The following is a 16,578-nucleotide window of genomic DNA, read 5'->3' as shown; positions in this document are numbered from 1 at the left end:
GATCAGTGTCATAAATATTCCAAATAGCAAGCTTGGATTCATAGCAGCCACCTGCCTCTGCTTAAAGCCAATTTTTTATTTGGGCTTTCCCAACATTTTGATTTAAAATAATCTTAAAGTACTTCAAGAGAAAATACTACAGTTTAATTTTTGTTATGTGTCATCTCAATGCACATAAACAATTTCTGCTTAAGGACAGGTCAGACCACTTTATTCCAAGACCTTTCAGCCCTAAATCCTTGTATATTTTAAATCAGTAACAGGATCACCTCCTTTTTTTCCTCCCCTTTCCATATCCTAATACAGAATGATGACTTAACAATACTTTCCTACTTTAGCTACTATCTTATTGGACTGTCTGGTCCCTTTTCCTGTTCAAACCTCACCTAGACAGTGTCATGGCTCCAAGAATCCAAGCAGAGCTAAAGACCTGCACTGTACAGACAGAGCTGGCAGAGCCAGAGGCCCCTAGGAAAAGAAATCTGACTTACAGCCACTCCCATCTACTGAACTGTCAAACCAACACAGCATTAAAACAGGTTCTTTCTGAAAACAGCTTTCTAATCCACTTTTAGATCTTACTTATTTACTAGTGATCTCTTGACTCATGTTTACTGGTTAGCTCTTGACATACAAACATGCAAAAAGTCCTGAACTTAACAAAAAATTTATTTGCTGGACCCTCCACTGACACCCTCCTCCCCTCCTGCCCTCAATTATTCTGCTGTCACATATCAGAATAAACTCTCTACCATCACCCCATGCTACACTTAGACTGAAGAAACAGCTCTCAGCATTAGAGCAGTGAAACAGCTTTATAACTTCACAACTTCACAATTTATATCATGGTAAATTTTCTTTAAATCATTTAAATGCTTTGATTGTTTGTTAGGTGCTGGGAAAGCGAGAGGCACTGTATCATTTTCTCAGAGCAAAGAAAAAATGGCAACTGAAAAAGTTCAGCTGCTTCCATTTAACAGCTGCCTGAACAGGTGGGGTACACAGATCAGATTAGCTCCATGCTTCAGCACCAAATTCACCTACCATTAAATCCCAGGCTGGAGCAACAAACCCATCTCTTTTTCATTCCATGTACCCCTTTATCTCCCTTCCTGGAGTTACCTGGAGATGTTTTCCATTAGCTCCTGCTGCATGGAGGCTTCTATGCTGTCCCCCAGGTCCCACTGCTCTCTCCCATCACTATTCATCCACGGGGAAGGCCAGTCCCACTTCCCAGCCCACAGCAGCCAGTAAAACTCATCACCCAAGTTCCAGCACTGCTGAAATGCTCTGGCAAACACCACCAGCTGCTCTGCCTGACAAAAAAGCTCTGAAGCCCGGAAAAGGCGGCGGGGGAAGGGCTCAGTGGCTGTTTTAAATGACCTAATGCTGCCAATTAGGAAGCAGCTTTGGGCAGTTCAGAGGGACACTGGCAGCTGGCTCACTTCGACAAGCAAAGAAAATCAGGAGAGTCCCATTGTACCCACTGGCTCCACACCAGCAAAAATAAAGGGGAAAAGCGAAGGGGTAACACCAAGGAAAGAAACCCTCATGACACATGAAAGCTTATAACTTTAAGATAAAGTAATCCAAATAGCTCAAGCCCATTCATTTCTTCTCCAGAGAGGATTTATGTGCTAGAAATTCTTCTATACAAATTCATAGGAGATGATGGTCTGTTCTTACCTCCAGTGCCAGACAAGCAGCATGTATCTGAATTGGAAGTTTTTATATGTAACTAACTACAAATTTCTTGTTTCCCAGAAGAAAAACCTCAAACACTTCCTCTCCAACACAAGCATCCAGCTCTTACTTCCTTTCTTTGCCGATGACGTGACAGAGACATGCCTACAAAGAAAAACCTAAAAAGTAAAAAACCAATTGATTTTTCCTACCTGTAACAGGCTCAGCTCCTTGCACTGCCAGGCTGACATTCTTCTTCTTTATTGAGGAACTGCAATCCATTTGTCCATTAAGGCTGGCTCTGGCATCCATTGCAGTCTGGGGCTCAAGCCCCGCTTTTTCTGCAGCAGGTACTTCGGGGGAACAAGTTGTGTCTGCTGCAAAAACCACTGCATCAAAACTTTTCACCATTTTAGGAACTTTATCCAGAGACGACGCACCGTTAGCCGATACCAAACTCTTCACTCCCACATTTTCCAGTGGCTCCACAGGCTGCAGGTGGCAGGAGCACGGCGAGAAGGGCGCTGCAGGTACAGCCTGGCTTTGCTTTCCATGGGGCTCAGCCAAGTCCTCCCCCTGAGCCGCTGCCAGGGCAGTGTCACTGTCCCCAGCCGGGCAGACCGTGTCGGTGCTGGAGTCACTGTCACACGTGGGCTCCTCTGCGATGGGCTGGAGCGCTGCGCGGGGCAGCACGCTCTCCGTGTCCTCCTGCTGCTCTGCAAACGCTGCAACAGGGGCTATTGTCACTGTCCTTGGCATCTCCTTACCCTCACAGGTGTCACTCAGGGCTCCCGCCTCTGAGGCGTCCTTTAACTCGGGGGTGCTGCTGTGGGGGCAGATTTGTTGTAGGGTTTGAGCAGGGTCTTGCTCTTGGTTGAGCCCAGCATTCGCACAAGGGTCACCCTCTGCCCCCAGTGACTCATCTGCTGATGCAGGTCCATGCATGGTGCCTTCTGCTGCAACTGCAGCCTTGCAATCTTCTTTGGGTTGTTGTGTTGCTTTCAGCCCAGCATCCACACTGCTGCTGCCCACCACAGGCCCCTCCAAACTGCAGGAGGAGGGTTTCTCAACAGCAGCAAGAAGTTCCTCTGACAAAACCTGCTCATGAGCCTCCTGCTCAGGCTCAGCTTTGCCTCCTTCAGCTTGCTGTGAGTGGCCCTGCCCCAGGGAGCCCTCGTCCCCAGCATGGTCCCCAGGCCAGGTGGCAGCTACCCCGCCATGCTCCCCACCGCGCTGCCAGGCGAGCTCTGCTGAGCCTGCCCTAGCCGCCACCGCTTCCTGGTTTTGTTTAGATTCCTCATTATGAGTTGCCGAGGGTGTGCCCATTAAATTATCCTCGGCACAGTCTGAGCCCTTGGCACATGGAGCCGATCCAGGGTCATTACCTTGCAGAGCTGCCTCCTGCCCGGGAGGTGCCACTGCAGCATCTCCCTCCTGACTCACAGATGGCCCCTCTCTGGGTAGGGGAGATTCCACCTTGCTCCTCCCCTCCTGCTCTGAAGTGTTTTCTGCTTTCTCTACTCCAGCCTGGGCAGGCTCTTTCTCTGCCAGGCCTGCGCTCACATCCTCTGGAGGGAGCGATGCAGGCTCACGTTCCTCACGTTCACCCTGCTGAGCGCTGTCTGGTTTGAAGCTGTCGCCCATTTCACCTTTAACGCCAGCTTGAGCAGCACAAGGGGCACAGGCAGCAACTTCCTGAGCACCGCCTGCAGAATCTCTGCTTCCTCCATCTCTGCAGCTGCTGGTATCAGTTCCTACTGCCTCCTTTTCATTGCTCTCCATGGCTGCAGCCCCATGGTCAGCGATCTCACCACTCTCCTGGCAATGTGTGGCTTCTGCACCACTTTCATTAGATCCACCAACATCTCCGTTTGCAGGTTCAGCATCAGGGCCATCAGTTTCCACACCGTCTTCCAGTGAGGGCAGGCTGGATTTTCCATCTGTGCAGCCTGCTTCCACCAGCCCTTCTTGCTCCCCACTCTCACTGCTGCCATGGACTTCCAAGCCAGATGTGCATGCAGGAACCTGCACCCCATTCACTGCTGGCAGTGCTTCTGCAGGGCTTGCAGTGACCTCCTGCCTCGCTGTGACACTGCCATCACCCTGGCCTTCCGTGAAGTCACCATTTACCTCAGCAGTGCACGAGTCCACATCAGTCTCTTTGTTACTGCTGGTCTTGCAAAGGTCAACAGAGCCACTGCCAATGTCACCACCTGCATTTGCACCGTCACAGGCTGGTACCACTCCCACATCTGCATCCTCCCCATTCGAACACTCAGCGCCGTTGAAACCACTGAGCAAGGGCTGAGCAGGGCTGGATGACTCTTCCTTAGCTGGGTATTTCTCTTCCAGCCTTGCAGTCCTCTCAGCAGGCTCTGCCAGCCCATCCTCTGCCCGCCGCTGGCCCTTAGCCCTCTCAGGTGCCCCGGCGCAGTTCCTGCACTCAGTCTGGCCCATGGCCACATCCAGGCCCTCCGAGGCAGCTGGGGCTTCACCTGCAGCTGCAGCCACAGCAGCAGCACTGACAGCAAGCTCCTCAGCAGTTTGCACTTCCTGATGGGCACTGTCTGTGCTGCTCACGCCAGCCTGATCCAGAGCAACTCCAGCCGATGTCATTCCAGCTTCCTCATTTGTATTTCCAGAGCATGGAAGATTTACAGCACCATTTACACTTGCACACGGGCTCTCAGTGCAGTCCTCATCTGATACGGTCCCAGAGCCCTCTGCAGATCTTAGCCCCGCCTCTTCTTCCTTTTTACACAATATCTCTGTGTTTTTGCTTTCACAGAAGCTGGCTGGGCTGTTTGCACCCCCCGGGCTAACCATGTCTTTTGGTGCATCATTAAAAGCCCCCAGATCGCTGTTGTTGCATTTCTCCTCCTGCTGGGTTTGGTCTGAGAGCTGCCTGATGTCCAGGTGAACCAGATCAGATGGGTTTTCCTGCCTTTCTTCTTTTGCCATTTCTTCTAGGCTCTGAGAGGTGGTGGTCACAGGACCCTCTGCTCCTTTAGTACATCTGTCTCCAGAATCTCCCAGTACAGGCTCTGTCTGCTGCCTTAAACTCTGTAACAACACACAAAAGAAGAAAAAAAACAGGTTTATTCCATCATGCAGTTACTCAAGACCTGTATCTACCTAATCCTATTCCACATGAATCCTATTCCTGGTGCTACAAATGTACTGCAGTGGATATTTTTAATGTTGGTTTTATTAACAAGAGATAATATTGAAATTATTAGAATGAAAGAAAAGGTGGTTGAAAAGAACATCTAAAGGTCATCTAGCCCAACCACCTGCCTGAAACTGGCCTCCTGCCACTGCAGCATCAGGTCAACCATGACTTTATCTTGCCAAACCTCCAATGATTGAGTACCCACAGCCTCTCTGGGCAATCTGCTTCCATGCCACACCACCCTCCCATGAAGAATTTTCCCTAAAGCCAGCCTGAACAACCCAAAGATGAAATTTGTCTCTCTACCCCTCTGCTACGCCATCTGCCATCACTGAAAAGAACTGTAATCTTGGAAATTGCTCTTTGAGAAGCTGTAGTCTCAGTTCTTGAGTGCACTTAAATTCAAGATCAGTAAAGAGCAGAATTCAGTCTACTAAATAATGCAAAAATATACCAGCCTAGTCCCAAAGGACTTAAAGCAAATGCTGCTTAAGAGAACCTTCAGATCCCCACCCAGCACTCCCCAGCTCTTACCAGCTTTCCTCAATTTTCTCTCTATGGATGGAAATGCCAGCATTGGCTGGCAATGTCCAAACACACCAACTGTCTCCTGCTCACAGGACTGAACTAATAATCTAATCTATTCCTGAGAACTGCAGGCATAATTAAATATCTGGAATTTATTTCCTAGCTGGAAATAAAAATTTCAAAATTATGACATATTATTAAAATTAATACATGCATTATCATGGAACAGCAGGATCATAATCAATTCCTCTCTAATATGCCTTTTCCTTCCAGAGCACTGCTTTGTCAAGCTTTTATAGTTTGATACAAACAAACCTTTACTTAAAAAGAACTGTCTGTTTCAATATTTCCTTTCATATTCTCATCTCTGTAGAAGAGAACATATCAATGTTCACATCTTAGAAATAGTGGCTTATTAAATTACTGAGCAACCCCAGTCCCCCAGGGTACACCCAAGAGCTCCCCACAGGTTTGCTTGGGGTTTTGCACCACCACAAGCTTTCCAAGGTCACACTGGTTTCTCACTGAGTGCCTGAGACTCTCCACATGTATAAAACTCTAATGAACTATGTTAAATCTGAGCTTTTCTTGCATTTATTTGTAAAAGGATTCAAAAAAATACACACATACTAGAATTCTAACTTGAACAGCTCCCTGCAAATTTTGTTTAAGTTTTTAGCTCTCAGAGAAATAGAAGTTCACACCCAAAACTGCCAGCTTAAACACCCTGATAATTAAAGCTAATTACTTATGTAATTAGCTTTACTAATGTTAACTGAAGCATCACAGGGAACTTCTGGGTATTGCATATACTAAGAGTGGCTAAAATCATCACTGCTTCCTTAAGGATATTGCATTTACTTGTCTTTCCACACTCTGAGGTTTGCAAACACTGAGCAGTGCCACAGACTCACTGAGTCACAGGCCACTAAATGTACTTCTGGTGTTGGCCACCAATCACCCTGCTATCCAAAAGAACCCTCTGCCCAGCTGCCATCCATGCTGTCAGCTATGCCTCCCTGGTTTTGAGGCATCCCAAGCCAGGTTAGCCCTGGAGGCAGCAGCATGGCATCTCCATCCCTTGTGTGGCCTCAGGGATGGGACACAGGGCTCTGCGTGCAGTGGTACCCACAGGTTGCAGGTATTTTTGCAAGGGCAAACAGTGTGCCAAGCCTTTGGTGGCTGTAACCCCACAGCAGAGCATGGAGACTGTGCTCCTGGATCCCAGCCAGGATGGACAGACACACAACAGTGACACTTGCTTGGGAACAAGCAGGGTTTTCAAAAGGAGGGGCCGCAGCAGCCCCAGCATCCTCACAGTGAAGTCACTCTGCTGATAGCCGGAAAAATACAGCCATCACCAAAGGAAGCCAACAGGCTCTCAACTGACCCAAAATAAACCTAAATGAAATAATTACAGGGCTGCTTTCCAAATTCAAATCAGATTAGATGTGAAGTAAAACAGTGGTGGAAAGCAAAGTCTATTTCTGGTTTCATTGTCAGGCAAAATGTTCCCAATCTGGCATTTGCATGAGCAAACAAGCAGTGAGCTGCATATGCTTGCCATGGCTTGGGGTCTTTTGATGGAAAGGGGAAGAGATTTCAGATTTAGCCTGGACTGTCACTCATGCCACTGGTTCCTGTTGAGATTGGGAGTAATCAACATCTCAGGTACTCAGAAAGGCTGAAAATGGCTCAGCATAGCCTGTTTCTCTGCTCATTCCCTCAACCCACTGGCTGCACACAACAGTTCTCTCCTCCCTTAGTTAAAGCAACAAAAATATCCTGTTGTTTAGACCCTGCACCTCTGTAACCCCAGCTATGTGATCTCTGAACACACCCACAAGTGATACCAACAGTGACAGACACGTGGGTGTTTCTGAGAAATGGCACAAAAGTCTTCTGATGTTTCACCTTCCCAACTCAGACCCTGTGGCATGGATTTTAAAGCAACAGGAGAAAGCCCTTCCAAAGCCCTACAGCTCCTGTGGTCCAACCACCACAGAGATTGAGAGGAGCACAGTGAAGGGACCAGTATGGACACAAACTTTGTGTGGCCAAGGCAGGCCTGCCCTCTGAGTCCTACACTGAATTGCTACTGAAACAGCCATTTTTTCCATCACTTTCCTCTCAGTCTCCTCTCTGACCCTGAACTTTCCATCTGAACAGAGATGTCCCCACTGTGCTTAAAGCCCACACCCCCAGCCTCACTCCAGAGCCTGCCTTAAGCTGCCCAGTGTCTGCCAGACAGGCAGAGGGTCAGCATTCTCCAGGAAAGTGTTCCTGCCCATCCAAGGGGGTCCAAAACTAACAGATCAGGCAGGAGCTGGGAGCAGAGAGAGGCAAAACAGAGCTGGTGTCGCACAGCCCTGAGCCTGCTTCTCCTCTGAATGAGAACATTTGCTGCCTAATACAGCTTAATCAGATCTCCCCATGCTCAAATAAGAAGCAAATGGACAGGTGTCCACCTGGATGCTTGATAACAAATCCAGACAAAACACCTAGGGAAACATGCCCTGAAGGATGCTGACATGTAAAAATCCTCCCCAGGTGCCAGGCTGCAACCAGCCCGATCTGCTTCTCCTCCATCCCCTTTTGCTCACCTGGTGCTGGTGGCTCTGCATGTGCATCTGCAGGTGCTGGATGTCCCTCTCCCAGCTGGCTGCTGTCCCCTCCGTGGCCTCAGCTGTCAGCAGGTACACGTCCAGCCCACGGTGGTGCTTCACGCTGTAGTCCCCCGAGTGCACAGTGTGAGACAGGGTGCTCCACGAGTCCGGCTCCCTGGCTCCCTCCCTGCAAAACAAGGCAAAACAAGGCCAGGTGAGCAGGGTTCCTGCAGGCTCTCCTTCACTCTGGACAGCATCTAATCTTGGGAGTGAGCAGAGTGGCACCGGCTCCAGACAGACAGAAACACACACACACACTCCTCAGTCTTGAAAATTAATGTGATTTAGCGCTAATGCCAGCCACAAGCTTTATTTCACAAAGTCCTCCTCAGGTAGAGATCTGTGGTTTTTACCCCAGACTGTGACAGACTAGCAGCTAAGGGCACGATAACTGTGTTTTAAATCAGATTTATCACAGGTGAAGATCACCAAAGCAGCTGTCACAGAACAGCAGAAACCTGCAAAGGGATATGTTGGAAACAACGAAAACTGTCATGGTATGACTTCTACACCAAAGCCAACACACAAACACCCAACAGCCATCATATTTCAGCAATTTTTTCACTCCTGAAATGAACTGAACCTGCCCTGTGAAACTGCCTCTGTGCAAGATGCTCTCAGTGTTGTGAGACAGCTGTTTTTCTGCAGCACTATCATAGACTTTCTTTTTACCAATCCAAAGGAAAGAAAGGAAAAAAGATGCTGTAGATCAGAATGAAAAATAGTAGGTAGAAATTTCTATTCAGTCCTCTCTTTTTGAACATCAAACCCTGATTTTGCACCACTCAAAGCAGTAATTCCTCAGATCTCACCAAACTGCAGAGCAGCTACACTGGCCCATCGAGGTGGTGAGAAAACACTGAGGTGTTCACTACCTTCAGGTTCACAGATTTCATTTTGAATCAGAACTGATTCAGGAAACCCAAAACCTGTTTTGATCCTCCCAGACAGAGCAGCTTGTGCACCACCCCACCAAGCCCTGCATCCCCCAGGAGGGACATGGAGCCACACCCCAGGAATGTTACACAAGCAGGAGATGACACTGACCCTCTCAGGGTGCAAGAAATGGGAATTTCTCCATCTTCCTTCTACCAGGAATGCATCTACTGTCACACAGTCCCATGTATGAGCTGGTTTGGGGATAGAACTACTAAAGATGACTTTTAAAGATCCCTTCCAAACCAAACTACTCAGTGATTCTATTATGTCCCCTCCCTATTGCAGAGACTAACCATTTTCAGATCTCCCATTCCTGTCCAGCTACAAATTTCCTTGGAAGAGGCAGAGCTGTGATTTTTTTTAAATAATTAGGAATTCAAGAGGGTACATAAACAAAAATGCATGCCATCAACAAGGTAAAACTGCATGTAGTTTTCAGAATCCTTGCCGAGAGGTCTTGCTTTAAAATCTGCAAACATTTCTTAAGGGCAAGGGCCCCGTAGCAAACCACAGGGCTATTTTTCTGGGAAGCCAAGCAATCTAGAAAGTAAAGTCATAAGGAGCAAACACCATGATCAGAAACAGGAATGGGCAGAGCAGGGTGGGGAAACAGTCAACTGGTTCATCAAAGGCAGAGAAACCTGTGCAGGCAATGGTGGTGGCAATGGCTGCTCCTGCTCTGCCCCAGCACAGCCACCCATCACCTTCTGTGACTCATTTTGGGTTAAATCTCCAAGGAAATTCAGACAAAGGATTACTATGGCTTTCACCATTCTCCACCATTCATCTCAGTAATGACTTGACTTCAGCAGAATTACACTTGACTTAAGGAGAATCAATATTTCCACAGAGAAACAGAAGGAAGCAGTCAGTTTCTGGTGGTGATTGGTCTAAGCCCACAGAGGCACTGAAGTCAACTGAGCCATTACACGTAATAAAGAAATGACCTTGCTTTATCAAGAAAACACAGACATTTCTGTCTGGAGTGTTTTTCTCTTCAGCTGTCATGTATGAGAAAGCACTGTACAAAGTACAACGAGGCAGTGAGCACAAAGCCCACAGCCACCCACTCACGGGGACAGCAGCCAGATTAAAGAACAGCGCACGATGGATCTGCTCCGCTTTCTCATCAGCTTCAAGGACCCTCACAGGCATCTCCAAATCAGCACCCACAAAGCTGCCTGCATGACCTGTTGAGCCTCAGAGGGCTCTCAGCAACTTCAAAAGGCTCAATCTGGAGCAAGATGACAGGCAGAGTCCCCTGCAACACCGCACGTGTGTCCGCCCCTCCAGCAATCCGCAACCTTCACACGGCCCAGATGGATCAAACAGTCACTTTTGCTTACAAAGAGAGCAGTTTCTTTTCATATTCAAGCTGCCAGTCTGTGTTACACTTCATGAAAAGCTTTAAACCTTTTGAGGAAGCAAGAAGTTTCTCACATTCAGCCAAGTACAAACTCCAAGCTCTCACTTTTAATAGCAGTCACCTTCGTTACACAAAATTAAACAGTGAGATAGAGAATGGTTCAATCTGTGGTTTTCAAACCAGCCCTTTCATACTCTGCTCCATCCCAGCACTAATGCTCTGAAGCAGAGAGGACAAATGAGGATTCACAAGCATTAACTCATTTTTCCACCACTGTTCCTGTTGTTCAGGCAATCACTTCCAAGGCCATTTGAGAAGACACTCCTGCTCCTTTGCCCTCACACACTGAGCTTCACTGTTCACGCCTTTCCTGCATGTCTCACTGAAAGTCCGGGGTTTTACTGACAGATGATAAAAACACACTTTCTTCCAGGAAAAAAGCTTTGGTGTTACGCATTTTCTATTTCCTGGCTGTGAAAGATGCTTATTTTGTCCAGACTTGGAATTTTTGTAGTGGTTGCATATCCAAGCTGCTCTACTAGGAGATAAAAACAGATATGCAAACACTTACTGAAGATTTATTAGCAAAAATAGGTATACAAACTCCAGCCTTCAAGAAGTTTGAAAATCTGCTTTTGTTCAGCACAAAAATCCACTTTGTTGCACTTTGCCAGAAACAACGGAAATCTGTCTTCTTATGAGATTTAACCATCCTGGGTCAAATCTTTCTCATCTTCCCTTTTCAACAGTTTCCCATCAAAATACGTAACAGATACCAGTGAACTGAACATTTTGTAAGAAACATTTATGAGCTCAAGTTTCACAGAAGAAAGTATCTTGGTTAAAAAAGCAAGGACTGCCTGAGAAGGCTGATAATGTTCACTAGCTCTCCCCTCTGCATAACCATGTCATGGGCCCTGAAAGAGCCTGGAAGAAGTCCTCCAGCTCTGGTTAGTCTTCTGTGCCATGAAGGGAAACCCAGAAGGGAAATTTGTGGTTGAAATGAAGAACAGACCTACCAGCCCACCCTTCATCTGCAGAAAGGCGGCTTAGAGAAGGATGACAACTTCAGAGAGAGAGGAGAAGCAAAAATACTTCAAAATACTCTCCTACTCCATCTGGGATCTGATTAGATGGCTGAAACTACAGGATCACCTCCTGCCCATCTGGCATGTAAGACAAGATGATAAATCACAGAATCACAGAATGGTTTGGGAGGGAAGGGACCTTAAAGATCATCCCAACATGGGCAGGGACACCTTCCGCCAGGCCAGGTTGGTCCAAGCCCCATCCCAGCTGGGATGGACAGTAAGTAGGAAGTGTTTTTTATTTAAACCTCCCAGCACTGCCCAAGTAGACTGGTCCCTTTTCAAAGCAGAGCTACACTGAACTCGTGTGCTGAATCTCCTCATCTGGCAGGAGAGCAGCGGAAAAAGGAAGGAAAGCTCTCACCGCACGGCTCCTGGCTTCCGGCAGATACGGGCGAGAGATTTTTAACAAGAGGGAAGATAAGTGAGAAAAGGAGAACAAAAAAACCCCAAAAAAACAACAAACCACCACCTGATCAAAAGCTCTGCCTGGCCTCAAAAGCTGCAGAAACTGCTCAATAACAAGGGAGTGAAATTCAAGGTGCTGGTGCTTGCAGCAGCCACTACCAAGAGACAAGGTTTGAGCTGCAAGGAAGAGGAAGAGGAGGGAGGAAGAGATCAGAAGATGAATGAAAAAACCTTAAGTGAGTTAAGCAAAACTTTATGTCAGGGAGATCTATCCCACAGTTTTACAAAGGGGTGAGGAAGGCAGTGTGGGAACTCAAGGTGTTATTTCCTGGGAATATCCTGTCCAGATTTCTGACCTGAAACAAAACAAGCTCAGTAACATTGCTAGCTTTTAGGATCTTACTGCAAGCCTGGCAACAGCTGTGGGTTTATTCTGAAAGCATCAGCCTCTAGATCCACATGGCAAAGAAAAAATGAAAAAAAAGGAAATTAAAAAAAAAAAAATTTAAACTAAGCCCATACCATTATGGCTGCATGAAAAGCTAGGAAAAGGCCATAATTTAGATGCTCTTATCTGTAAGGTAAATAAAAATGTAATTAAATTGAATTCTAATCTTACATTCTTTTTATTACTATTATTATGGTATCACAGTGAAAATACCAGATCAGACAGACTGTGATCTGGGATAAACAAGGAAAGGTGCCTACAGGGATAAGATTTGTGGTGATTTTGCAACATGCCCATGGCACAGGCAATTCAAATCAAGCCAACAATCCTGGAAAAACCCAGCACCCACAGTCAATGCAGTCACCAGCACTTAAACCAATCTTAGAAATCTGCATTGTATATGAGACCCAGAAAACACATGCACCAGCATATGCTAGAATGGGCTAAATAAATGAAACATTTTCAAATTTGGAAGATATTTAATAAACACAGAATTCATACTTCAGGTGTTTCCAAGTGTTCCAAATGCCCCAGGAAAGCAGAAGAAAGTATGTTTCTCATATAAGAAAAACCTACATAATGCTCAGTAATTTGAACAGTTTTGATGCTGAAAGAAAGAGTTAAAAATTCATCTGATCTAGAAATGATGACTAACCCCTTACTGTGCCTCACACAAACACGAACTGCAGTTGTGGGTTCTGACACCAAACTGAATTCAGGATTGCATAACCTATCCTTCAATATCAGATTAAATATTTAATAACTCAATTCAAAACACATAATGCTAACTTCTCATTGATCAACACACTATACAGCAGCAAATCATAGAGAGAAAAGCTGGCTTGGTCCTTCAGCAGTTGTTTGCAGATGCACATATGCTAAGGGAACAGGTCCAGTATTTCCAAACACAACAGGTCTGTACCTCTGAACCCAAATATTTCTTAGACCCCAATGTTAATTATACATTTAAAAAGTATAAGAATACAGCTACAAACTCTTATCAACTGTAGCTGCCAAAAAGTACAATCTGCATTCTATAAGAGTAACTGTTATTAAATCCATTTTCCATTTTTTTTTTTATTTAACAGAGCATTATTTAACATGCTTTAAGGATCCTGCTAAGGATGTGGAGCTGTAGGTCCAACACAGAACCCAATGTCCACCTGGAGACTCATCAGTAAACAAAGATAATTTAGGGTGAATCTATGAAACACACTCAAGAGTGAAAACAGATGCCATTTGTTGCATTTTAAATTAAAAAAGCACCATCATGGAGAATACTTCAGCAAGCAGTGTTTACAGCTAAAAACAGCACCTCAGATCAGGACAAGTGATATGGAAGAAGAGTTGTGTCTGGAAAACATCTCCACATGCTGCAAGCAAGCATGACCACTGGCTCTGCAACACAGCCCTGAGAAGAAGCCATGCCTTGGGCTGCCTCTGACACAGCAGATTACAAACACTCCTTCTACAATCATCTGCTCAAACTCTAACCCAGTAACTGCTTGGAGCAAATCTGCTCCAGAGACTAAATATGAGCATCCTAACTGGGAACCCAGCTAGCCCATGCCTGAGGCCAAAATCCCAGCAGTTCTGGGAAACCACTTATCTGCGTTTTCTAAATTTATCCAGAAACAGAGTTGGTCTCTCATAATCGCTTACCAACCATACAAGGCTGTCCAGCACTTATGGCCCCTTTAGTTTTTGGGAACACTTCCAGATCAGGATTGCTGGGGGAAAGAAAATAATTTCTTCTTATATCCTGGCAAATATTCTCAAATCTCTTCTAAATCTCTTCTTTCTCATCCTCACAGGCCTGTTTCCATGATCTCCCAGACTACAATTTCCAAGTGGGAATACAGAAACATTAATATCACACAGACTAAGCCTTCTCTCTCTTCTGTATTCAGAGGTGGTTGCACACAAAGCAAAGGAGAGGAGGGAGCCAAAGAATGAAAAGTCTTCACAGGGATGTGGGAACACACGAGGAAGTCAGTAAAAGTTGGAGGCTGATGTGGGGTGAGTAGGTGGAAGAGAGAAACACAAACCCTTCCTGCTCCACCGCGTTTACACCTGGCTGCCCCATCCTCCCACTCCCAGTCTGCTCCTCTGCTGTGGCCAGAAGAAACCCACAGCATCTCAACATCTTTCTAATCATGATGTAAAAGCTATTAAATGATGGTGTTTCAACTGCAAATCCTACAGGCACAAAACTAGACCCTGTAGACCACTGGCCCTCCCACACTGCTCCAGACAGATTACTGTCTGCAGCTAAACAGCATCTCCTCAACACATCTCACTCTGAGTCCTCTTCCAGCGCCCTTCTAACGTTTTTAAATCCCTCTTAACACATTAATCTTGTGCCATCACTTATAGATACAGTTCAACTGTTCTCCTGCCACACCACAGCAAGCCATATCTCAGACCCAGCTCCCCAAACAGCCATCAAATGGATTTGTTGCTTGGTTTGGAGTGGAAGAACAGATGGAGAAACATCAGCACTAATTCAATAAACCTTACAGCCTCTGATTCTGCTTGGCCAGAAATATAATATATGTATACCATGTGACTGATTTTAAGATCATGCTAAACACTCTGCTGAACATAAACTGTGTATTTCTGAAATTAAACACTTGCTTAAGGCCCTGCTAAATTGGGATGAAAAAAAATAAGACGTACAAGGCAAACCCTCTTGCAGCTCTGGCTCAGAAAAGCCAAAAAGTGTATTTAGCTATAAAAGTAAAGTCAGTGAAAAAGCATCCTTATTTGAGAGGCACCATGGAGATGACAGCCCAGACTTCACCAATTACTTATGTAAAATCAGAACAATAGCAAGTGATAATCATGGATTGAAAAACATTCACAAAACCCTTCTGCTACCAGTGAGTTATTCCTCATGTGTGTTAGTTAAATAATTTTAACTTTGGAAATACAGACTTATACTAATTTACAATTTCACAGATTGAGACTCCTCACTGTTACCAGGAAATCTGAAGGGAAGAGCAATCCCAGAGCTGTGCAGAAACACCTTAAAGCAAAAAGTAGAGAAACCAACAAAAGTAAAAAAAAGTTTACAGTAAAAAACTCAGAGACTGTTGCAACCCTTTGCAGGGATTAGAAAAATGCAATTTTAATTTTTTTTAAATGGGCTTTATTTTTTCTCTTGCTTCCCTTTCTCAGAGGACATAAATCACTCTCAGCTGTGAAGGAACTACAAGCATTTGGCTTTGCTGGGGAAAGAAGTGTTACTGGACAGAAATAAAATCAGCAACCAGGTCAGTGTTTGTATGTTTTACAAAGCAGCACTTCCAAGCTCTCTGCAATCCCACACACTCCCGTGCCTTGAAGCCATTTTCCCCACGGCTGCAAGAGCCCTGCAGAACATGGAGCTGGCAGGGGATTGTGTTACTGCCCTGACTGCACTGGGAAACACCAACTCCTGCACCCTGCAGCTGTCCAGCTGCTCAGGGAGCTCCACCAGCCTGGTTAATGACTGTGCTGCCTCTCCAGAGCCAGCATCACCCAGCTCCATCACTGGGGAGAAACAGGCTCCAACCACAGACCGTTCGCTCTGGAATTAGTTGAAACTCAGAGGCTTTGCAAACTGTGTCACTTCCAAAGTTATCCTTACAGATAAATCTTTATATATATATTTTACCCCTATAAAACTACTGTACTTCTGCACTATCCTATTCCATCTGCACTACAGGACACTGTTTACTGCACAGTTTTCATCTTGGAGATAAAACAAGTCCCCTCAGGAATGATATACAACTGATGGATGTTTATTGATGATGAATATTTGATTATATGAATATTTATTAATGAAAGCTGCTATTGACACTTGATCCCTGGTGACCCACATGGGCTCTGTGACAGCTCCTTGTTTGGGTTCCAAAACAACCAGCCCATAGACCTTTCCTGTCTGAGGAGGAAAAGACAGCGCCACCACAGAGCAGAATACTTCCAGGGATGGAAAACTTACATAGGAAGCATCTTTTATTTTTTTTTACATGAAATACTGCAAAAACTGAGAAGGGAAAGTCCATCAGATAAAGAGAAATTCAAAATGTCACAGTGAAATTAGTTTTTGAGAAAAATATTTACACTGCAGCTGAATCAAGCTGCTTTGCAGACAAACCAAGGCAAAACAACAACGGAGAAGGTTTTATGTCTGCTCTTTAATGATTGTATCCTAATTATGGCAGAATTTCACCCCTTCCCAATGCTGGCTGGAAGAATTATTGTAAAATGGAGGGTCCTGCAAATTAGCAAGCGAG

At 45.6% G+C, this 16,578-nt stretch overlaps 1 protein-coding gene across 1 annotated transcript in view; it reads right to left on the bottom strand.

The window, feature by feature from the left end:
- AKAP13 (A-kinase anchoring protein 13) overlaps positions 1-16,578 on the bottom strand; it is a 159,455-nt gene that overhangs the window by 92,980 nt on the left and 49,897 nt on the right. Inside the window, exons 6-7 of the mRNA XM_054272927.1 lie at positions 7,987-8,176; positions 1,896-4,746 (exon numbers count right to left, since the gene is read on the bottom strand). Of these exons, the coding sequence (XP_054128902.1) occupies positions 1,896-4,746; positions 7,987-8,176 (3,041 nt within the window). The remainder of the gene's footprint in view (positions 1-1,895; positions 4,747-7,986; positions 8,177-16,578) is intronic.

Source organism: Melozone crissalis, unplaced genomic scaffold (assembly GCF_028551555.1).
Source record: "Melozone crissalis strain CALT ecotype California unplaced genomic scaffold, PUWL_Pcris_2 ptg000014l_1, whole genome shotgun sequence".
NCBI classification, from domain to species: domain Eukaryota; kingdom Metazoa; phylum Chordata; class Aves; order Passeriformes; family Passerellidae; genus Melozone; species Melozone crissalis.
This window is presented reverse-complemented; position numbering and strand designations above follow the sequence as displayed.